A 24,940-nucleotide genomic window follows, 5' to 3' on the forward strand; every position below is an offset into this window, starting at 1 on the left:
AGTGAGGGGAGTGGGGGAGAGAGGCACAGTGAGGGGAGGGGGGAGCGAGGCACAGTGAGGGGACGGGGGGACAGAGGCACAGTGAGGGGAGGAGGGGAGAGAGGCACAGTGAGGGGAGGGGGGAGAGAGGCACAGTGAGGTGGGGAGAGAGGCACAGTGAGGGGAGGGGCGGAGAGAGGCACAGTGAGGAGAAGGGAGAGAAGCACAGTGAGGGGAGGGGGGAGAGGCACAGTGAGGGGAGAGGTACAGTGAGGGGAGGGGGGAGAGGCACAGTGAGGGGAGGGGAGAGAGGCACAGTGAGGGGAGAGAGGCACAGTGAGGGGAGAGAGGCACAGTGAGGGGAAGGGGAGAGAGGCACAGTGAGGGGAGGGGGAGAGGCACAGTGAGGGGAGGGGGAGAGGCACAGTGAGGGGAGAGAGGCACAGTGAGGGGAGGGAGAGAGGCACAGTGAGGGGGAGAGAGGCACAGTGAAGGGAGGGAGAGAGGCACAGTGAGGGGAGGGGGAGAGTGAGGAAAGGGGGGAGAGGCACAGTGAGGGGAGGGAGAGAGGCACAGTGAGGGGAGGGGGAGAGTGAGGAAAGGGGGGAGAGGCACAGTGAGGGAATGGGGAGAGAGAGGCACAGTGAGGGGAGGGGGGAGGAATGCACAATGAGGAGGGGGAGAGAGGCACAGTGAGGGGAGGGGAGGGGAAAGAGGCACAGTGAGGGGAGGGAGAGAAGCACGGGGAGGGGAGAGGCACAGGGAGAGGGGAGCGAGGCACAGTGAGGGGAGAGGGGAGAGAGGCACAGTGAGGGGGAGAGAGGCACAGTGAAAGGAGGGGAGAGTGAGGAAAGGGGGAGAGGCACAGTGAGGGGAGGGGGAGAGAGGCACAGTGAGGGATGGAGGAGAGAGAGAGGCTCAGTGAGGGAAGGGAGGAGAGAGGCTCAGTGAGGGAAGGGAGGAGAGAGGCACAGTGAGGGGAGGGGAGGAGAGAGGCACATTGAGGGAAGGAGGAGAGAGGCACAGTGAGGGAAGGGGTGAGAGGCACAGTGAGGGGAGGGAGGAGAGAGGCACAGTGAGGGGAGGGGGAGAGAGGCGCAGCAAGGGGAGGGGGAGAGGCACAGTGAGGGGAGGGGGAAGAGGTGCGCAGTGAGGGGAGGGGGAAAAAGAGGCACAGTGAGGGGAGGGGGAGAGGGATGGGAGAGGCACAGTGAGGGGACGGGGGGAGGCACAGTGAGGGGAGGGGGAGAGGCACAGTGAGGCGAGCGGGAGAGGCACAGTGATGGGGAGAGAGAGGCACAGTGATGGGGAGAGAGAGGCACAGTGATGGGGAGAGAGAGGCACAGTGATGGGGAGAGAGAGGCACAGTGAGGGGGAGAGAGGCACAGTAAGGGAGAGAAGAAATGATTAAGGCTGTTCCTATAGTGCCGTCGATGGCGACATGACGGGTGACGACGCCGTCGCCACCGGCAAAAGTTATGTTTCGCCGGGCGGCGGCAGTGCGGGATTCCGGCAATTTGATTTGTTCAAGTGACGTGACGTGACGGCCCTTGAAAAATCTAATTTTGCTGGCTACCAGTTTCCGCAACGGCGACGTCGCTTTGTCGCCGTAGCGGGCACTATAAGTGCACGTGGCGGCAATGCTTCTGTTTTCGGGCGACGTCGCCAGTACTATATGCGCGGCCTAAGAATGTAGATTAAATATTTGAAAAATTGTGCTTATGATGGGCTTTATTTTCCTGTTATTTTCCCTGTGCTAATTATTCTACTCCATACAAAATGTTCCTAATATTTCACTATACTGAGATAAATCCCTTAATTTCCCAGCGTTCTCGTGTGGTAACGGGGGAAGGGAGCAGCGCTGATTGAGACGACTCTAGGGAGCGATTCATGGTATGTTTATCAATTTAAACTTTTACATCCTCGTAACCTTTTATAAAACACAGAACAAATGCAAAGAAAGCTGCAGAATGGCCGGTGTGGGGATCAAACCCACGGCCGCGGCATTATTATCCCCACAACTGCGCTATCCAGCAAGCAACTGTATGTAGCAAGCGAGTCAGCGCAGGAGCTGCGGGAAAGTGTTTTACCTAGTATAGAACGGCTGGCTAACCACAGCCATATATAAGTGCCACGCGCGCACGCCGGAGCAAGCGCGCCCACTATATTACGTGCCGTAGTGTATATTTACAGACAGAAAGGAACAAATAACGTTTCCGGGCGGCAGCCCTTCCGTCTGATCGCCCCTCAGTGTTACACAAATATAACAGACAGACATTTATGTAACACTGACATTCGCCCCCACCCACTTGGCGCCAAAACGCCATTAAGCAGACACCGTTCCAGGTGTGTGGAGGTCTCAAATTAGCCGGTAAGACCACGCGTGTCTGGTTGCCGGTGCTTCCGGGTTGTGACATCACGTGTCACGGCAAGGTCTGCCCCTCATAACGAGCGTCGTTGCCACGGGACCACAGGTGTATCATGCTTGTTACCATGGCAACAAAGGACGCTAGCGCACATTTATATATACAATGTAACAAACATTTAAAAGCCCATAATGAGAAATATAAGAACTGGAACCAAACTACTAGTGAAGAAGCTGGTTAAGGGATAAGAACTGAATAAACAATGTCGTGTGTGTGTGTGTGTGTGTGTGTGTGTGTGTGTGTGTTTGTGTGTGTGTGTAGACCCGGCGTTGCACGTGAGCTAAATTTCCAGCTATGAGGGGGGGGGGGGGCAGTGGAGAGGAGGGGGGGACGGACAGTGGACAGGAGGGGGGAGCGGAAGAGGCTCAGTGAGGGGGAGAGAGGCATAGTGATGGGGAGAGAGAGGCTCAGTGAGGGGGAGAGAGAGGCTCAGTAAGGGAGAGAAAAAATGATTAAGGCTGTGCCTATAGTGCCGTCGATGGCGACACGACGGGTGACGACGCCGTCGCCACCGGCGAAAGATATGTTTCGCCGGGCGGTGGCAGTGCGGGATTCCGGCAATTTGATTTGTTCAAGTGACGTGACGGCCCTTGAAAAATCTAATTTTGCCGGCTACCAGTTTCCGCAACGGCGATGTCGCTTTGTCGCCGTAGCGGGCACTATAAGTGCACGCGGCGGCAATGCTTCTGTTTTCGGGCGACGTCGCCAGTACTATATGCGTGGCCTAAGAATGTAGATTAAATATTTGAAAAATTGTGCTTATGATGGGCTTTATTTTCCTGTTATTTTCCCTGTGCTAATTATTCTGCTCCATACAAAATGTTCCTAATATTTCACTATACTGAGATAAATCCCTTAATTTCCCAGCGTTCTCGTGTGGTAACGGGGGAAGGGAGCAGCGCTGATTGAGACGACTCTAGGGAGCGATTCATGGTATGTTTATCAATTTAAACTTTTACATCCTCGTAACCTTTTATAAAACACAGAACAAATGCAAAGAAAGCTGCAGAATGGCCGGTGTGGGGATCAAACCCACGGCCGCGGCATTATTATCCCCACAACTGCGCTATCCAGCAAGCAAGCAACTGTATGTAACAAGCGAGTCAGCGCAGGAGCTGCGGGAAAGTGTTTTACTCATCACTTAGTGCGTCCCTAGTATAGAACGGCTGGCTAACCACAGCCATATATAAGTGCCATGCGCGCACGCCGGAGCAAGCGCGCCCACTATATTACGTGCCGTAGTGTATATTTACAGACAGAAAGGAACAAATAACGTTTCCGGGCGGCAGCCCTTCCGTCTCATCGCCCCTCAGTGTTACACAAATATAACAGACAGACATTTATGTAACACTGACATTCGCCCCCACCCACTTGGCGCCAAAACGCTATTAAGCAGACCCCGTTCCAGTTGTGTGGAGGTCTCAAATTAGCCGGTAAGACCACGCGTATCTGGTTGCCGGTGCTTCCGGGTTGTGACATCACGTGTCACGGCAAGGTCTGCCCCTCATAACGAGCGTCGTTGCCACGGGACCACAGGTGTATCATGCTTGTTACCATGGCAACAAAGGACGCTAGCGCACATGTATATATATACAATGTAACAGACATTTAAAAGCCCATAATGAGAAATATAAGAACTGGAACCAAACTACTAGTGAAGAAGCTGGTTAAGGGATAAGAACTGAATAAACAATGTCGTGTGTGTGTGTGTGTGTGTGTGTGTGTGTGTGTGTGTGTGTGTGTGTGTGTGTGTGTGTGTGTGTGTGTGTGTGTGTGTGTGTGTGTGTGTGTGTGTAGACCCGGCGTTGCACGTGAGCTAAATTTCCAGCTATGAGGGGGGGGGGGGGGAGAGGAGGGGGGGACGGACAGTGGACAGGAGGGGGGAGCGGGAGAGGCACAGTGATGGGGAGAGAGAGGCTCAGTAAGGGAGAGAAAAAATGATTAAGGCTGTGCCTATAGTGCCGTCGATGGCGACACGACGGGTGACGACGCCGTCGCCACCGGCGAAAGATATGTTTCGCCGGGCGGTGGCAGTGCGGGATTCCGGCAATTTGATTTGTTCACGTGACAATGTCACTATAAGTGCACGCGGCAGCAATGCTTCTGTTTTCGGCCGACGTCGCCAGTACTATAAGCGCGGCCTAAGAATGTAGATTAAATATGTGAATAATTGTGCTTATGATGGACTTTATTTTCTTGTTATTTTCCCTGTGCTAATTATTCTGCTCCATACAAAATGTTCCTAATATTTCACTATACTGCTATAAATCCCTTAATTTCCCAGCGTTCTCATGTGGTAACGGGGGAAGGGAGCAGCGCTGATTGAGACGACCCTAGGGAGCGATTCATGGTATGTTTATCAATTTAAACTTTTACATCCTCATAATCTTTTATAAAACACAGAACAAATGCAAAGAAAGCTGCAGAATGGCCGGTGTGGGGATCAAACCCACGGCCGCGGCATTATTATCCCCACAACTGCGCTATCCAGCAAGCAAGCAACTGTATGTAGCAAGCGAGTCAGCGCAGGAGCTGCGGGAAAGTATTTTACTCATCACTTAGGCTGCGGCCACGCTAGCGCTGAGCGTGCTGACCGCGCTGTGCTTGCCGAGTTTAGTTTTCACCCAGGCTTTAAAAAAAAGAAAATGGATAGAAGTGCGGCGCAACTGCGCATGTCCAATGAAAGGCTCCCGGATGACTAGTTCAACATAACTTTATTTGACACACACCAGGGCTACACCAGCATCTCCCCCTCAACGCGTTTCACCCTTACGCAGAGGGCTTCGTCTTGGAGTGGGGAGAAGTGGTGACAGCCTCTTAAATACCTAAAAGCCCGCGAAAGCGGCATTAAAACTTTAACCCCTTCAGTGCTATATGCCTGTTAGCTAATATCATGCTATTTAAAGTATTTAATGTCTGTGCAGCTCACTATAAACATATTATATGCACAGAGAGCATCTAAATTATATATTCAGACATACACAGTAGCAAAATGATAAGACTATTTGGCAGCACATTCCAGGTATATGAATAAACATAAAAAGCTGTTGCAAACACTGCAAGTGGAATATACTCAACACTAGATTCACAATAACCCAAGTTATATACCGATTAGTCAGTCATACATATAGGGGCTTCCTAATGCTTTATTTAGACATATTTGTGACTTATAGACCAGTGAATCAAGGGAAGGTAGGTGGGAAAGGGAGAGAAACAAGGGTAAAAGGGGGGGGGGGGAGAGAAGGGGGGGAAAAGAGGAGGGGGGGAGGTATGGAAGGGGGGGGGGATGAGAAGTGTGAGGGAGGGAAAGAGAGAGGGGGGGGGAGGAGGGGGGAGGGGAGGGGGAAAGGCTAAGGGAGGGACAGTGCAGAGAATAAATCAGAAATACACAATAGACGTTCTGTTCTAAAGAAGACCATAATATGTACATATCTGCATTCCACGTATAACACTCTTATATATCTCTTAAAGAAAACATCGTAGATCCCAATCCACATTAAGTCCACTGGGTTGTAATGTGTTTAATGTGTGGATCCAGTGCGCCTCCCTTTGGTGTGGGAGCTTGATTCTATCCCCTCCCCGAGGGGGGAGGACTACATGTTCTATAGCGCAACAACTGAAATTGTCCACAGAACCCAATGGACAGTTGTTAAAGTGGATTGGGACCGGATGTGTCATGTCTGAATTCTTGATGAGCCTTAAGTGTTCTAGAATGCGAATTTTTAAGGCTCTACTGGTAAGCCCCACATACTGTTTTTTTACATCCGCATTGTAACAAGTATATGACATAATTGGTCTGACATGACATAAAGGTTTTTATCTGATATTTCCGTGTTTCAAGTTTATCAGTGAAATGTTTAACTTTCTTCATTTTGGGACAAATCTTACAGTGCCCACATTTAAATGATCCAATCAATTTTGGAAAGAAAGACAGTTTATTCTGGTTAGTATTAGTAGTTTTCAGCAAACTGGGTGACAGAAGATTCCCTAGCGTAGCTGCTCTACGGAACACTATTTTGGGTCCCACACATGCCATTTTATTTAGTAAAGGGTCTAGTGAAAGTGTGGCCCAATGTTTGCGTATGATGGTTTTAATTGAGTTTGCTTGTTCGCTATAGTTTGTAATAAAGAATGGCGCTTCTGTGTTCTCGGCCTGTGTATCTATCTGGGTACTGTTGGCTGCTATGTTGGTGAGGGTATTCCTATCCATATTCAGTGCATGCTGATATGCCTGATCAAGGTCTGCACCATCGTATCCCCTCGACAGGAACCTCCTCCTCATCTCTTTCGCCCTGTGGATAAAGGCCTCCAATGTGGAGCAGTTACGGCGTAATCGCAGGAACTGCCCCTTTGGAATGCCCTTAACCAGAGGGCGTGCGTGACAACTGTTATAATGAAGTAATGAGTTCCTGGCATTCTCCTTTCTATAGATGTCTGATTGAATATTATACTCCATATCCACATATAAATTTAAATCTAGAAAGTAAATGTGGTTTTTATTATATGTGTGAGTAAATTTCAAGTTGAGAGTATTGTCTGCCAGGTATTCAAAGAACCTCAAAAGGTCTTCCTCCCCACCACTCCAGATCAAAATCAGGTCGTCAATGTAGCGTTTGTAAAACACCACATGACGCCTGAAGGGATTGGAATCTCCAAACACGTGGGACATCTCCCACCAACCCATGAACAAGTTGGCGTAGGAGGGGGCAAAGGATGTCCCCATAGCTGTCCCACGTGTTTGGAGATAATACTGCTGGTCAAAGAAAAAATAATTGTGCGTAAGTGAAAATCTAATACTGTCAAGAATAAAAACTATGTGTGCTGGCGAAAGAGTGGAAAAAAAAGAGACTTTGAAGCGCGCTCAACTTGCCCGCAGCACTCCCCGCGTGAGCTTGCGAAATAGCCAGGACACCCGGCGCTCCTGCTTGGGGAGCTGGTGACGTCACTGCTCTGCTCATACACACACACAAACGCACACACACATACACACACACACATACACACACACACATACACACACACACAAGCACACACACACGCACACGCACACACACATATATATATATATATATATACAGTGTTCGACAATCCTATACATTTACACGCCCGGGGCGGGTGGATTTAACCCCTGGGCGAGTAAATATTGGCCCAAGCAGCACACGTGTTTATTTTTTTAAATTTCCCTGCTCGCGCTGAAATTTTCCCGCTCTAGCAGCCTGAAACAAAAAAAAAAAAAAAAACTCCCCCTACCTGACTGCTGATTGGCGCGTGCTCCCAGGCTTTGTGGGCGCGCGGCCAGGCTCTATATGAGCCGGCCCCCAACGTATGGCCATTTTTTCTGGCCGGAGATCTGTTGGAGAGTACGAGCGTAAGTACTCTCCAATCCTCCATCCCCTCTGCTCCTTCCCTGCCTCCTGCAGTTCCCCCTTTCTCCCCCCAACCCCCGATACCCGCGCGTGGCTGGATATGGTAGCGTGGGTGTTCCCCCTTCTCTCCCCGGCCCCCGCTTACCCCAGCTTCCCGCGCGGGGCAGAGGTGTCCCCCCCCTTCTCCCCCCCCCCCCCGGCCTCCCCCGATCCCTGGGTGATGGTAGTGGGTGTTCCCCGGCTTCCCGCGATACCCGCGCGGGGCTGGTGATGGTAGTGGGGATGTTCCCCGCGATACCCTTGGGGGGCGGGTGATGGTAGTGGGGGGCTTCCCCACTTACCCCAGCTTCCCGCGATACCCTTGGGGGGCGGGTGATGGTAGTGGGGGTGTTCCCCGCTTACCCCGGCTTCCCGCGCCGCTTCGCCTGATCCCCGCGCGGGGCTGGAGATGGTAGCGGGGGTTTTCCCCCCTTACCTACTTTGTCTCCGCTTCTCCACTGTCCCGTGGCTGTCCGCGCAGGGCGGGAGATGGTCGCGGGGGGGGGGGGGGGGAGCGAGCGGGTCAGTGGTGGTGCTCGGTCGTGCGGCCTTTCCTCTTCTACCCCCTGTCGTGTGTGTGTGTGTGTGTGTGTGTGTGTGTGTGTGTGTGTGTGTGTGCATGTGCATGCATGGGAGAGTGTGTGTATGTGTGTGCATGCATGCATGGGAGAGTGTGTGTGTGTGTGTCACCCCAGTCAGTCACCCCGTCACGGAGGTTATTTGGACTGGGGCGCTCCCTAAATTTTGTGGCTTAAAAAGTTGTTGTAACGCCTTACTCTGTTAAAAAATGATAAAATATAAAATATGATTTTGGTGTTTGTGGTGCAAAAGGGTGTGTAGAAAAACATATACTGGCCCTTTTAGTTGATTTTGTGGTTGCTGCTTGACCTTGGAGAAGGGAATCCCGTGTCCTTCTCAGCGTGGCAGTAGTGGTGTGAAGATGGTCAGCGCGAACCTCGTGGACCTCACGGATATAGTGAATCCGGATGCAGTATTAAGACAAGAATAAAAGAATAAAACACGATATTAGTGTATCATGTCCACATTGGGGGATTGGGGGGAAAAAAAGGGGAGGGGGGGAGTGGGAAGGGGGAGTAGGGGGGTGGGGTAGGAGTGGACGGTGGTGGGATGGATGGTGGGTTCCCACTAACTAATCACAGAATACATAGAATATATGGATCCAGTGACTCACACGGGCTTGTGTGGTGTCTCTCCCTCAACGCTGACTGGTGTGGGTAAATACAGACTCATATACTGGAGTCTCAGATATACATTAAACTCACACGGCCTGATGTGAGTCCTTGCCCTCAGAGGGTAATGTCCTGTATGGATGGTGTCCTGTTGTTTCAGCAGAGTTGTCCCCCGATGGGTGTGGTGTGTGAGTGTCTCCTCTCCCCGTATCCCAAATGACCAAAAAGCAATGTGCAAACCAAAAGTCAAAATGAATTAAAAGGTCTTTAATGGGTTAACAGTGAAGACATGTGCATACACTATGCATACATGTTGTGGTGCTTAAAAGGTATAAAACAATATATGACACGATAACACAATGAACTAAACAGTATGTGATGTACTGAAGCAAACACAAAAAAGGACTCTCACACTAAACGAATATACAAAATCACTTGCCCAGCATCATCCGCTCAGAGCACTCCTGCACGATCTCCTCCTCCGTTTTTTGCTCCAACTGGCGCGTCCGGCAGCGGAACTGGAAAGGGGGATCTGAACCGGATGTCCTGCAGTGTGCTGGGTCCCTCAGTCAATGAGCTCCGGCAGGGAACTACGCGTTTCGCAATAAGCTTCGTCAGGTTCCTGCCGGATGCTCATTGTGTGCTGCATTTATAGGTGCCCCCATTAGTTTAATTGGAGAAACACCTGGATTAAGGGCATGGTTTAAATTTAGACGGTTATATCTCTTTATAGGAGCTACCTTTGGTAGCCCCTAATGTCAGGGATAGTGAGATGTGCCTGTAAATATAAATAATGGGTTAGATAAGCATATATTAAAATTAGATAAGCATATATTAAAATAAATCAATACATTATAAAAACTACATTTTAAAAAATACTTAGAGATGATCATTGTATTTGTCCTTAGAAGCATTTTAAGTTTAATAAAAACCGGTGGAAATTGGAATTTGATTGGGGTATTTGTGTGATTTGGAATCTTTTAGTTCCTCCGTGTGCAGTATTTTTAAAACCATTCTCTGTTGGTTAAAATCTTTACATATGTAATACAATAGTGCCACCATGTGGCTGGATGTGAAAATTACCTCAACACTGTCATAACCTAATGGTAAAAGTTAAGCAATCTTGGTAGTGTGGCACACATCCCTTTAAAGTAACTTAAAAATGTGCCAGAGTGTATTACAGCAAAAAATATATTTATGTGACAAAAGTTATAACGAATTACATATTTGACGGAAAAAATATAATATTATTATTATCAAGATGGTTAAAAAACCTTACTGTTTATAGCCACTACATCTGACATAAGGGTAGAACAACCTAGGCACCCAAAATCTTGGTTTCCTCATTCAGCTATCTAAAATGTACCACTCAATATCTCCGTGTTAGTTAAAAGATATTTCATTTGTAATACAATGCTGCCACCAAGTGGCCGCATATCGAAATTGCTACTTCAAAACCCTAATATTATCTCTACCACACTGTGGATAGTGCGGTATTCAGTTAAGTGTAGAGTCATTGTTTAAAATATATTGCAAAAGTATATTCCAGCGGATGACGAGAGTATATCAAATATGCATGAGCATGGGTTTACACAGACATTTGATATTAGAAAAATACTTGTATAGGTGATTTCGACGCGGAGCTCTCATGTGGTGAAAATGTTCAAAACGTATAGTCCAGATTCTTCATAACTCCTTTCTAACTTCAATTCATGTTGCAGAGGTTGTCGCGATGGTATGCATCATTTCTGGTCCTCAAGGGTTGGTTCGAGGTAGATTCATATTTGGGACGTGCGCCCTATTGGAGATTGGAGAGGAAGTGGATCAGTGTGTGTTAAAACAAAGAGGTAGATGTAAATGAAATTTAATAAAATAAAATAGTAGATGTTATAGAATAGTAGATGTTTATAAAATATTAAAAAATAAAAGTTGTTTAAAAATTGTTTACAAATGGGGGATTTGGAGCAGATTGATGGGTGTTCAGAGAAAGGCTGCAATGTCTATCTCTACATTGAGGCCTGTGGGTACCAGGCTTTTCAATTTGTAGATCCAAAACGTTTCTTTTCTTGATAGAGATGTCAGTCTGTCGCCTCCCCTCCAATGTGGGGGGACTACTTCAATGCCCCTAAATTCAAGGCCCGACGGATCTCCTTGGTGATGTAGTGCGAAATGCTTAGAGACACTATGTGTCATTAGTTTCCGTCTGATATTCCCTAGGTGTTCCAAAATACGCACCCGCAGGGGTCGACTGGTGCGCCCTACATATTAGAGTCCACAGGGGCAGTTTAAAAGGTAGACTACGAATTCTGATTTGCAATTAATGAAGCTGCCGGTTTTGAACTGTTCTCCTGTTGTATTAGAGCTGAACTGAATTGTTTCCTTACTTCCCTGTTTGCATGCTTTGCATGTATTACATCTATGGAAACCTTTGGCTGTTTGTAGCCAGTTTGAGTCCTGGCCTGTTGTTCTATTCTCCATTCTAAAGAGGCTTGGTGCTAACTTTCTTTTGATGTTATCTGCCCTTTTATAGATGACTTTCGGTTTTTCTGGGAGGTACTCTTTCAGGGTGGGGTCTCCCTGTAGGAGATGCCAGTGTTTATTCAGGATCTGTTGTATGCTTCCTGCATCCTGACTAAACTGTGTTAAGAAAGCGATGCTGAACTCTTCTTTGGGCTTAGGTGGATTAGTTTTAAGGATTTCACTACGTTCGAGCTCCCCTACTTTTCTCTTATTGCTATATCCATCTTATCGTTATCATAGTTTTTAGCAATGAAACGCTTCTTAAGAATATTGGATTGTTCCCTATAAATATGGTCATCGCTACAGTTTCTCCTAATTCGACGAAACTGTCCTGGGGGTATGTTCTTTAACCATTTTTTGTGGTGGCAGCTAGTGTTAAGTAGGTAGTTGTTACAGTCCACTTTTTTGAAGAAAGTTTTAGTCTTTAGTTTGGTGTCTTCTATGTAAATAGTAAGGTCTAAGAAGTCTACCGTGTTATTTCCTATGCAAGTTGTAAAAGCCAAGTTCCTCTCATTAGTATTAATATAGTTTAAGAAATGGTTCAAGTTTTCACTACTACCTTTCCAGATGAAAAACACATCATCGATGTATCTTCGCCATAGCACGAGATCCGCACCAAATTCATGCTCTGACCAGATGGTATCAGTCTCCCAATTGTCCATGAACAGATTGGCATAACTTGGTGCGAATTTCGTACTCATCGCTGTGCCACATTTTTGTAGGAAATATGTTCCATCAAATTTAAAAAGGTTATGCTTCAGAATAAAATTGATACTTTCTAAAATGAAGCGTCTTTGTTCTATTTTAACAGTTGGGTCTTTTGTTAATGTCCTATTGATGGCTTCAATTCCATCGTCGTGTTTTATGGATGTGTATAATGAAGTTACATCACAAGTGCAGATTTTGTAGTCATCTTGCCAAATTACCTGTTCTAATACATTAAGAATTTGCGTGGTATCTCTTAGATAGGACCGCATCTCCGCAACATATGGTTGTAGAAAACCATCTATATATTCCGATAGTCGCGACGTGAGTGAGCCTATCCCAGAGATGATGGGTCTCCCTGGTGGTGCTTTAATATCCTTATGTATTTTGGGTAAAAAATAAAATATCGGCATAACTGGGAATTTTATATTTAAATAGTCGTATTCTTTTTCATTTAGGACTCCTGTTGTACTGCCTTTGTCTAGTAGGGTGAGGAATTCTATACAGAATTCTTTATGCGGATTCGTCTTAAGACGTGCATAGGTGATGTCGTCAGATAATATCCTCTCTGCTTCTCCCTTATAATATTCAGTGTCCATAATGACAACCCCCCCCCCCCTTTGTCTGCTTGTTTGAATATGATATCCTTATCTTTCTCTAAGTTTTGCAAAGCGATTTTCTCTTTTAGTGTTAAATTGTTCTTCGTTATCTTTGTCGTACCTGAGGTCAGTTTGTCAAAGTCTTCCTGGATTTTTTGGTGGAACACTTCTAGATTATGGCCTTTTGCCCAGCTAGGATAGAATTTGGACTTGTTTTTAAGATTTGAATGTTTAAAATCACTCTCTATGTTTATGTTCGTATCATTACTTACTATCTCCCTAGTTTGTGCGTCTTTGGAAAGAATTTTTTTTTTAAGCGTAAGCTGTCTGATGTATTTGTGTGCGTCTATATACAGATTAAAACTATTCGCCTTAGCAACTGGCGCGAAATTCAGCCCCTTTTTTATAAGCTTACATTCATCTATGTTGAGTTCTTTTTTACTTAGATTAAATATATTGTTTACATCGCTGCTCTTTTCCTGTGTCCTTCTTCCTCCCCGCTTTCCTCGTGTGGTCTTTTTCTGAGTTTTGTGTTTGGTGTTTCTATTTCTTTCTGTTCTTCTACCACTAGAGTGCGATTCTGGGTGGCTATTGGTGGTGGTTTTGCTACTTGGGCCTGTTCTAAAAAATGACCTGTATGTGGTCTGGGTGATCGTTGTTCTCTCACGTGACCTTGCTCCTTATCATGTCTTTCTCTGTATGTTTGCCTCTGTTCCCTGTAAGGTGATTTGCGTTCCCGTCTTGGGCTCTGGTCCCTATATTGTTTGTGGGGTGACCGGTAGTGTCTCCTTTGGCTTTCTTCTCTCTCATAGCGTCTCTCTCTGTATTCCCGATTTGACCCATAGTGTTTGTAAGGTGATCTGTGGTCCCTATCTCTGCTCCTTTCTTTCTCATACCTGCTATCACGTTCAAGTGGTGATCTAGTTCTGTAGTTATATGTTGTTGGCTTAGCAGTGTGATACCTTTCGTGATACTCTTTTGCTTTAGAATAGTATTTATTGTCCTGCCAATGTTCTTCTCTGTTTCTATCATTTTTCTTTGCCTCGTCCCTTTTGTGGCTTCCTGTGTCTTCAATAGTGTGCGTTTTAGTTTCTTTATTCTCTCTAGGGGTTTCTAGGGCACCCGCCTCCTGCCTTCTTGGTGGAATTTGTCTAGCCTCTTTATTAAATGATACATTCTTATTGTTTTCATATTTGGGATAGTTCTTATGCCTCTCTGGATTCGTTGGATAGCTTAATGTGTTGGATCTTGAATTCTGGTTTTTATTACTATCTTCTCTACTCCTATATTCGAACATTTTCCTATCCCTTGGGGTGCTAGGTGGGACTAGTGAGATCCGTTGCCATTTGGGGTTTGACCCCACTACATAATCTTCCTCGTCTCGTCTGAATTTTTTGTTCTTTGACTCTATCAGGTTTTTTTCTATGGCGTCTATTTCATCCGCTAGTTTTCTGTCCCTACTTATGAAGGTGGGATTATCTATAGAGGTTTCTAATCTTTTCTGAATTAGTGTGACTTCTCGGTCAATTTCTATTAGTGTCTTTGTATGGTGTTTAATGATAAGTTTCATTAAAGTGAATGAACAGGCATCCATAGCTTCCTCCCATTGTACATTGTATTCTACATCTGCTAATTCAAAGGATGATTTTTTATCAAACCGTAAACCCCTAGGAATACGTTTGATGTCAATGTATTTTTCTAGGTAGACTTTGTCCCAGACCTTTTTGGTCTCCTTCTTAAGTAAATTCTCTAGTTTATCGAATTCATTATTTATTGTTTCTAAGTCTCCCATTTCCGCTGACTCAATTTCTCTCATTTTGTTCTCTATGTTGTTACTTCTAAAAATTCTTTTTGTGAAAACACTCTCCTTGATTTCGACCATATCTTCTATCTCTATGGTTGCTACTTCCATGTTGAGATTTCTAATGTGGGGTGCTGCCACCAGGATGGGATTAGAGAAGTCTGGAGGTTATTTGGACTGGGGCGCTCCCTAAATTTTGTGGCTTAAAAAGTTGTTGTAACGCCTTACTCTGTTAAAAAATGATAAAATATAAAATATGATTTTGGTGTTTGTGGTGCAAAAGGGTGTGTAGAAAAACATATACTGGCCCTTTTAGTTGATTTTGTGGTTGCTGCTTGACCTTGGAGAAGGGAATCCCGTGTCCTTCTCAGCGTGGCAGTAGTGGTGTGAAGATGGTCAGCGCGAACCTCGTGGACTTCACGGATATAGTGGATCCGGATGCAGTATTAAGACAAGAATAAAAGAATAAAACACGATATTAGTGTATCATGTCCACATTGGGGGATTGGGGGGAAAAAAAGGGGAGGGGGGGAGTGGGAAGGGGGAGTAGAGGGGTGGGGTAGGAGTGGACGGTTGTGGGATGGATGGTGGGTTCCCACTAACTAATCACAGAATGCATAGAATATATGGATCCAGTGACTCACACGGGCTTGTGTGGTGTCTCTCCCTCAACGCTGACTGGTGTGGGTAAATACAGACTCATATACTGGAGTCTCAGATATACATTAAACTCACACGGCCTGATGTGAGTCCTTGCCCTCAGAGGGTAATGTCCTGTATGGATGGTGTCCTGTTGTTTCAGCAGAGTTGTCCCCCGATGGGTGTGGTGTGTGAGTGTCTCCTCTCCCCGTATCCCAAATGACCAAAAAGAAATGTGCAAACCAAAAGTCAAAATGTATTAAAAGGTCTTTAATGGGTTAACCGTGAAGACATGTGCATACACTATGCATACATGTTGTGGTGCTTAAAAGGTATAAAACAATATATGACACGATAACACAATGTGATGTACTGAAGCAAACACAAAAAAGGACTCTCACACTAAACGAATATACGGGAATATAAAGGAATATCAGACGGAAACTAATGACACATAGTGTCTCTAAGCATTTCGCACTACATCACCAAGGAGATCCGTCGGGCCTTGAATTTAGGGGCATTGAAGTAGTCCCCCCACATTGGAGGGGAGGCGACAGACTGACATCTCTATCAAGAAAAGAAACGTTTTGGATCTACAAATTGAAAAGCCTGGTACCCACAGGCCTCAATGTAGAGATAGACATTGCAGCCTTTCTCTGAACACCCATCAATCTGCTCCAAATCCCCCATTTGTAAACAATTTTTAAACAACTTTTATTTTTTAATATTTTATAAACATCTACTATTCTATAACATCTACTATTTTATTTTATTAAATTTCATTTACATCTACCTCTTTGTTTTAACACACACTGATCCACTTCCTCTCCAATCTCCAATAGGGCGCACGTCCCAAATATGAATCTACCTCGAACCAACCCTTGAGGACCAGAAATGATGCATACCATCGCGACAACCTCTGCAACATGAATTGAAGTTAGAAAGGAGTTATGAAGAATCTGGACTATACGTTTTGAACATTTTGAACTTTTTCACCACATGAGAGCTCCGCGTCGAAATCACCTATACAAGTATTTTTCTAATATCAAATGTCTGTGTAAACCCATGCTCATGCATATTTGATATACTCTCGTCATCCGCTGGAATATACTTTTGCAATATATTTTAAACAATGACTCTACACTTAACTGAATACCGCACTATCCACAGTGTGGTAGAGATAATATTAGGGTTTTGAAGTAGCAATTTCGATATGCGGCCACTTGGTGGCAGCATTTGAAATATCTTTTAACTAACACGGAGATATTGAGTGGTACATTTTAGATAGCTGAATGAGGAAACCAAGATTTTGGGTGCCTAGGTTGTTCTACCCTTATGTCAGATGTAGTGGCTATAAACAGTAAGGTTTTTTAACCATCTTGATAATAATATTATATTTTTTCCGTCAAATATGTAATTCGTTATAACTTTTGTCACATAAATATATTTTTTGCTGTAATACACTCTGGCACATTTTTAAGTTACTTTAAAGGGATGTGTGCCACACTACCAAGATTGCTTAACTTTTACCATTAGGTTATGACAGTGTTGAGGTAATTTTCACATCCAGCCACATGGTGGCACTATTGTATTACATATGTAAAGATTTTAACCAACAGAGAATGGTTTTAAAAATACTGCACACGGAGGAACTAAAAGATTCCAAATCACACAAATACCCCAATCAAATTCCAATTTCCACCGTTTTTTATTAAACTTAAAATGCTTCTAAGGACAAATACAATGATCATCTCTAAGTATTTTTTAAAATGTAGTTTTTATAATGTATTGATTTATTTTAATATATGCTTATCTAATTTTAATATATGCTTATCTAACCCATTATTTATATTTACAGGCACATCTCACTATCCCTGACATTAGGGGCTTCCAAAGGTAGCTCCTATAAAGAGATATAACCATCTAAATTTAAACCATGCCCTTAATCCAGGTGTTTCTCCAATTAAACTAATGGGGGCACCTATAAATGCAGCACACAATGAGCATCCGGCAGGAACCTGACGAAGCTTATTGCGAAACGCGTAGTTCCCTGCCGGAGCTCATTGACAGAGGGACCCAGCACACTGCAGGACATCCGGTTTAGATCCCCCTTTCCGGTTCCGCTGCCGGACGCGTCAGTTGGAGCAAAAAACGGAGGAGGAGATCGTGCAGGAGTGCTCTGAGCGGATGATGCTGGGCAAGTGATTTTGTATATTCGTTTAGTGTGAGAGTCCTTTTTTGTGTTTGCTTCAGTACATCACATACTGTTTAGTTCGTTGTGTTATCGTGTCATATTGTTTTATACCTTTTAAGCACCACAACATGTATGCATAGTGTATGCACATGTCTTCACTGTTAACCCATTAAAGACCTTTTAATTCATTTTGACTTTTGGTTTGCACATTGCTTTTTGGTCATTTGGGATACGGGGAGAGGAGACACTCACACACCACACCCATCGGGGGACAACTCTGCTGAAACAACAGGACACCATCCATACAGGACATTACCCTCTGAGGGCAAGGACTCACATCAGGCCGTGTGAGTTTAATGTATATCTGAGACTCCAGTATATGAGTCTGTATTTACCCACACCAGTCAGCGTTGAGGGAGAGACACCACACAAGCCCGTGTGAGTCACTGGATCCATATATTCTATGTATTCTGTGATTAGTTAGTGGGAACCCACCATCCATCCCACCACCGTCCACTCCTACCCCACCCCCCTACTCCCCCTTCCCACTCCCCCCCTCCCCTTTTTTTCCCCCCAATCCCCCAATGTGGACATGATACACTAATATCGTGTTTTATTCTTTTATTCTTGTCTTAATACTGCATCCGGATCCACTATATCCGTGAGGTCCACGAGGTTCGCGCTGACCATCTTCACACCACTACTGCCACGCTGAGAAGGACACGGGATTCCCTTCTCCAAGGTCAAGCAGCAACCACAAAATCAACTAAAAGGGCCAGTATATGTTTTTCTACACACCCTTTTGCACCACAAACACCAAAATCATATTTTATATTTTATCATTTTTTAACAGAGTAAGGCGTTACAACAACTTTTTAAGCCACAAAATTTAGGGAGCGCCCCAGTCCAAATAACCTCCAGACTTCTCTAATCCCATCCTGGTGGCAGCACCCCACATTAGAAATCTCAACATGGAAGTAGCAACCATAGAGATAGAAGATATGGTCGAAATCAAGGGGAGTGTTTTCACAAAAAGAATTTTTAGAAGTAACAACATAGAGAACAAAATGAGAGAAATTGAGTCAGCGGAAATGGGAGACTTAGAAACAATAAATAATGAATTCGATAAACTAGAGAATTTACTTAAGAAGGAGACCAAAAAGGTCTGGGACAAAGTCTACCTAGAAAAATACATTGACATCAAACGTATTCCTAGGGGTTTACGGTTTGATAAAAAATCATCCTTTGAATTAGCAGATGTAGAATACAATGTACAATGGGAGGAAGCTATGGATGCCTGTTCATTCACTTTAATGAAACTTATCATTAAACACCATACAAAGACACTAATAGAAATTGACCGAGAAGTCACACTAATTCAGAAAAGATTAGAAACCTCTATAGATAATCCCACCTTCATAAGTAGGGACAGAAAACTAGCGGATGAAATAGACGCCATAGAAAAAAACCTGATAGAGTCAAAGAACAAAAAATTCAGACGAGACGAGGAAGATTATGTAGTGGGGTCAAACCCCAAATGGCAACGGGTCTCACTAGTCCCACCTAGCACCCCAAGGGATAGGAAAATGTTCAAATATAGGAGTAGAGAAGATAGTAATAAAAACCAGAATTCAAGATCCAACACATTAAGCTATCCAACGAATCCAGAGAGGCATAAGAACTATCCCAAATATGAAAACAATAAGAATGTATCATTTAATAAAGAGGCTAGACAAATTCCACCAAGAAGGCAGGAGGCGGGTGTCCTAGAAACCCCTAGAGAGAATAAAGAAACTAAAACGCACACTATTGAAGACACAGGAAGCCACAAAAGGGAAGAGGCAAAGAAAAATGATAGAAACAGAGAAGAACATTGGCAGGACAATAAATACTATTCTAAAGCAAAAGAGTATCACGAAAGGTATCACACTGCTAAGCCAACAACATATAACTACAGAACTAGATCACCACTTGAACGTGATAGCAGGTATGAGAAAGAAAGGAGCAGAGATAGGGACCACAGATCACCTTACAAACACTATGGGTCAAATCGGGAATACAGAGAGAGACGCTATGAGAGAGAAGAAAGCCAAAGGAGACACTACCGGTCACCCCACAAACAATATAGGGACCAGAGCCCAAGACGGGAACGCAAATCACCTTACAGGGAACAGAGGCAAACATACAGAGAAAGACATGATAAGGAGCAAGGTCACGTGAGAGAACAACGATCACCCAGACCACATACAGGTCATTTTTTAGAACAGGCCCAAGTAGCAAAACCACCACCAATAGCCACCCAGAATCGCACTCTAGTGGTAGAAGAACAGAAAGAAATAGAAACACCAAACACAAAACTCAGAAAAAGACCACACGAGGAAAGCGGGGAGGAAGAAGGACACAGGAAAAGAGCAGCGATGTAAACAATATATTTAATCTAAGTAAAAAAGAACTCAACATAGATGAATGTAAGCTTATAAAAAAGGGGCTGAATTTCGCGCCAGTTGCTAAGGCGAATAGTTTTAATCTGTATATAGACGCACACAAATACATCAGACAGCTTACGCTTAAAAAAAAAATTCTTTCCAAAGACGCACAAACTAGGGAGATAGTAAGTAATGATACGAACATAAACATAGAGAGTGATTTTAAACATTCAAATCTTAAAAACAAGTCCAAATTCTATCCTAGCTGGGCAAAAGGCCATAATCTAGAAGTGTTCCACCAAAAAATCCAGGAAGACTTTGACAAACTGACCTCAGGTACGACAAAGATAACGAAGAACAATTTAACACTAAAAGAGAAAATCGCTTTGCAAAACTTAGAGAAAGATAAGGATATCATATTCAAACAAGCAGACAAAGGGGGGGGGGGGTTGTCATTATGGACACTGAATATTATAAGGGAGAAGCAGAGAGGATATTATCTGACGACATCACCTATGCACGTCTTAAGACGAATCCGCATAAAGAATTCTGTATAGAATTCCTCACCCTACTAGACAAAGGCAGTACAACAGGAGTCCTAAATGAAAAAGAATACGACTATTTAAATATAAAATTCCCAGTTATGCCGATATTTTATTTTTTACCCAAAATACATAAGGATATTAAAGCACCACCAGGGAGACCCATCATCTCTGGGATAGGCTCACTCACGTCGCGACTATCGGAATATATAGATGGTTTTCTACAACCATATGTTGCGGAGATGCGGTCCTATCTAAGAGATACCACGCAAATTCTTAATGTATTAGAACAGGTAATTTGGCAAGATGACTACAAAATCTGCACTTGTGATGTAACTTCATTATACACATCCATAAAACACGACGATGGAATTGAAGCCATCAATAGGACATTAACAAAAGACCCAACTGTTAAAATAGAACAAAGACGCTTCATTTTAGAAAGTATCAATTTTATTCTGAAGCATAACCTTTTTAAATTTGATGGAACATATTTCCTACAAAAATGTGGCACAGCGATGAGTACGAAATTCGCACCAAGTTATGCCAATCTGTTCATGGACAATTGGGAGACTGATACCATCTGGTCAGAGCATGAATTTGGTGCGGATCTCGTGCTATGGCGAAGATACATCGATGATGTGTTTTTCATCTGGAAAGGTAGTAGTGAAAACTTGAACCATTTCTTAAACTATATTAATACTAATGAGAGGAACTTGGCTTTTACAACTTGCATAGGAAATAACACGGTAGACTTCTTAGACCTTACTATTTACATAGAAGACACCAAACTAAAGACTAAAACTTTCTTCAAAAAAGTGGACTGTAACAACTACCTACTTAACACTAGCTGCCACCACAAAAAATGGTTAAAGAACATACCCCCAGGACAGTTTCGTCGAATTAGGAGAAACTGTAGCGATGACCATATTTATAGGGAACAATCCAATATTCTTAAGAAGCGTTTCATTGCTAAAAACTATGATAACGATAAGATGGATATAGCAATAAGAGAAGTAGGGGAGCTCGAACGTATTGAAATCCTTAAAACTAATCCACCTAAACCCAAAGAAGAGTTCAGCATCGCTTTCTTAACACAGTTTAGTCAGGATGCAGGAAGCATACAACAGATCCTGAATAAACACTGGCATCTCCTACAGGGAGACCCCACCCTGAAAGAGTACCTCCCAGAAAAACCGAAAGTCATCTATAAAAGGGCAGATAACATCAAAAGAAAGTTAGCACCAAGCCTCTTTAGAATGGAGAATAGAACAACAGGCCAGGACTCAAACTGGCTACAAACAGCCAAAGGTTTCCATAGATGTAATACATGCAAAGCATGCAAACAGGGAAGTAAGGAAAAAATTCAGTTCAGCTCTAATACAACAGGAGAACAGTTCAAAACCGGCAGCTTCATTAATTGCAAATCAGAATTCGTAGTCTACCTTTTAAACTGCCCCTGTGGACTCCAATATGTAGGGCGCACCAGTCGACCCCTGCGGGTGCGTATTTTGGAACACCTAGGGAATATCAGACGGAAACTAATGACACATAGTGTCTCTAAGCATTTCGCACTACATCACCAAGGAGATCCGTCGGGCCTTGAATTTAGGGGCATTGAAGTAGTCCCCCCACATTGGAGGGGAGGCGACAGACTGACATCTCTATCAAGAAAAGAAACGTTTTGGATCTACAAATTGAAAAGCCTGGTACCCACAGGCCTCAATGTAGAGATAGACATTGCAGCCTTTCTCTGAACACCCATCAATCTGCTCCAAATCCCCCATTTGTAAACAATTTTTAAACAACTTTTATTTTTTAATATTTTATAAACATCTACTATTCTATAACATCTACTATTTTATTTTATTAAATTTCATTTACATCTACCTCTTTGTTTTAACACACACTGATCCACTTCCTCTCCAATCTCCAATAGGGCGCACGTCCCAAATATGAATCTACCTCGAACCAACCCTTGAGGACCAGAAATGATGCATACCATCGCGACAACCTCTGCAACATGAATTGAAGTTAGAAAGGAGTTATGAAGAATCTGGACTATACGTTTTGAACATTTTGAACTTTTTCACCACATGAGAGCTCCGCGTCGAAATCACCTATACAAGTGTTTTTCTAATATCAAATGTCTGTGTAAACCCATGCTCATGCATATTTGATATACTCTCGTCATCCGCTGGAATATACTTTTGCAATATATTTTAAACAATGACTCTACACTTAACTGAATACCGCACTATCCACAGTGTGGTAGAGATAATATTAGGGTTTTGAAATAGCAATTTCGATATGCGGCCACTTGGTGGCAGCATTTGAAATATCTTTTAACTAACACGGAGATATTGAGTGGTACATTTTAGATAGCTGAATGAGGAAACCAAGATTTTGGGTGCCTAGGTTGTTCTACCCTTATGTCAGATGTAGTGGCTATAAACAGTAAGGTTTTTTAACCATCTTGATAATAATAATATTATATTTTTTCCGTCAAATATGTAATTCGTTATAACTTTTGTCACATAAATATATTTTTTGCTGTAATACACTCTGGCACATTTTTAAGTTACTTTAAAGGGATGTGTGCCACACTACCAAGATTGCTTAACTTTTACCATTAGGTTATGACAGTGTTGAGGTAATTTTCACATCCAGCCACATGGTGGCACTATTGTTTTACATATGTAAAGATTTTAACCAACAGAGAATGGTTTTAAAAATACTGCACACGGAGGAACTAAAAGATTCCAAATCACACAAATACCCCAATCAAATTCCAATTTCCACCGTTTTTTATTAAACTTAAAATGCTTCTAAGGACAAATACAATGATCATCTCTAAGTATTTTTTAAAATGTAGTTTTTATAATGTATTGATTTATTTTAATATATGCTTATCTAATTTTAATATATGCTTATCTAACCCATTATTTATATTTACAGGCACATCTCACTATCCCTGACATTAGGGGCTTCCAAAGGTAGCTCCTATAAAGAGATATAACCGTCTAAATTTAAACCATGCCCTTAATCCAGGTGTTTCTCCAATTAAACTAATGGGGGCACCTATAAATGCAGCACACAATGAGCATCCGGCAGGAACCTGACAAAGCTTATTGCGAAACGCGTAGTTCCCTGCCGGAGCTCATTGACAGAGGGACCCAGCACACTGCAGGACATCCGGTTCAGATCCCCCTTTCCGGTTCCGCTGCCGGACGCGCCAGTTGGAGCAAAAAACGGAGGAGGAGATCGTGCAGGAGTGCTCTGAGCGGATGATGCTGGGCAAGTGATTTTGTATATTCGTTTAGTGTGAGAGTCCTTTTTTGTGTTTGCTTCAGTACATCATACTGTTTAGTTCATTGTGTTATCGTGTCATATATTGTTTTATACCTTTTAAGCACCACAACATGTATGCATAGTGTATGCACATGTCTTCACTGTTAACCCATTAAAGACCTTTTAATTCATTTTGACTTTTGGTTTGCACATTGCTTTTTGGTCATTTGGGATACGGGGAGAGGAGACACTCACACACCACACCCATCGGGGGACAACTCTGCTGAAACAACAGGACACCATCCATACAGGACATTACCCTCTGAGGGCAAGGACTCACATCAGGCCGTGTGAGTTTAATGTATATCTGAGACTCCAGTATATGAGTCTGTATTTACCCACACCAGTCAGCGTTGAGGGAGAGTCACCACACAAGCCCGTGTGAGTCACTGGATCCATATATTCTATGTATTCTGTGATTAGTTAGTGGGAACCCACCATCCATCCCACCACCGTCCACTCCTACCCCACCCCCCTACTCCCCCTTCCCACTCCCCCCCTCCCCTTTTTTTCCCCCCAATCCCCCAATGTGGACATGATACACTAATATCGTGTTTTATTCTTTTATTCTAGTCACCCCGTCACCCCAGTCAGTCACCCCGTCACCCCCCCCCAGTCAGCCACCCCCCCCAGTCAGTCACCCCCCCCCGAGTCCGTCATGCCTCCCCCCCCCAGTCAGTCATGCCTCCCCACCCCCAGTCAGGCCACCCCCCCCAGTCAGTCACCCCCGCCCCAGTCAGTCACCCACCCTCTCTCTCTCTCTGTGTATCACCCACCCTCTGTGTGTGTCACCCACCGTTTCTCCCCTCTGTGTCTCCCCCCTCTGTCTCTCCACTCTCTCTCCCCCCCACACTCTCTCTCACCCCCACACTCTCTCTCTCACCCCCACACTCTCTCTCCCCCCCACACTCTCTCTCCCCCCCACACTCTCTCTCCCCCCCACACTCTCTCTCCCCCCACACTCTCTCTCCCCCCCACACTCTCTCCCCCCCACACCCTCTCTCCCGCCCACACTCTCTCTCTCCCCCCCACACTCTCTCTCTCTCCCCCCACACTCTCTCTCTCTCCCCCCACACTCTCTCTCTCTCCCCCCACACTCTCTCTCTCTCCCCCCACACTCTCTCTCTCTCCCCCCCACACTCTCTCCCCCCCACTCTCTCTCT

The 24,940-nt window shown here is 44.3% G+C and overlaps 1 protein-coding gene and 1 long non-coding RNA gene across 3 annotated transcripts in view; both read left to right on the forward strand.

Moving 5' to 3' along the window:
- The first annotated feature begins 1,805 nt into the window (after positions 1-1,805).
- LOC142485989 (uncharacterized) lies at positions 1,806-17,179 on the forward strand. Its single transcript, XR_012798756.1, has 4 exons — positions 1,806-1,872; positions 3,273-3,338; positions 4,690-4,755; positions 16,107-17,179. It is a non-coding gene; the product is annotated as an uncharacterized LOC142485989 (long non-coding RNA).
- A 2,131-nt stretch (positions 17,180-19,310) lies between these two features.
- The window catches only part of LOC142485988 (uncharacterized), a 13,757-nt gene continuing 8,127 nt past the window's right edge, over positions 19,311-24,940 (forward strand). Inside the window, exons 1-2 of one of the 2 annotated variants that reach the window (XM_075584646.1) lie at positions 19,311-22,554; positions 23,385-24,067. In XM_075584646.1, the coding sequence (XP_075440761.1) occupies positions 20,342-22,183 (1,842 nt within the window). In that variant the 5' untranslated portion in view covers positions 19,311-20,341 and the 3' untranslated portion in view covers positions 22,184-22,554; positions 23,385-24,067. The remainder of the gene's footprint in view (positions 22,555-23,384; positions 24,068-24,940) is intronic. The other variant, XM_075584647.1, reaches the window with a different exon arrangement.

Source organism: Ascaphus truei, unplaced genomic scaffold (genome assembly GCF_040206685.1).
Source record: "Ascaphus truei isolate aAscTru1 unplaced genomic scaffold, aAscTru1.hap1 HAP1_SCAFFOLD_698, whole genome shotgun sequence".
Taxonomy (NCBI): Eukaryota; Metazoa; Chordata; class Amphibia; order Anura; family Ascaphidae; genus Ascaphus; species Ascaphus truei.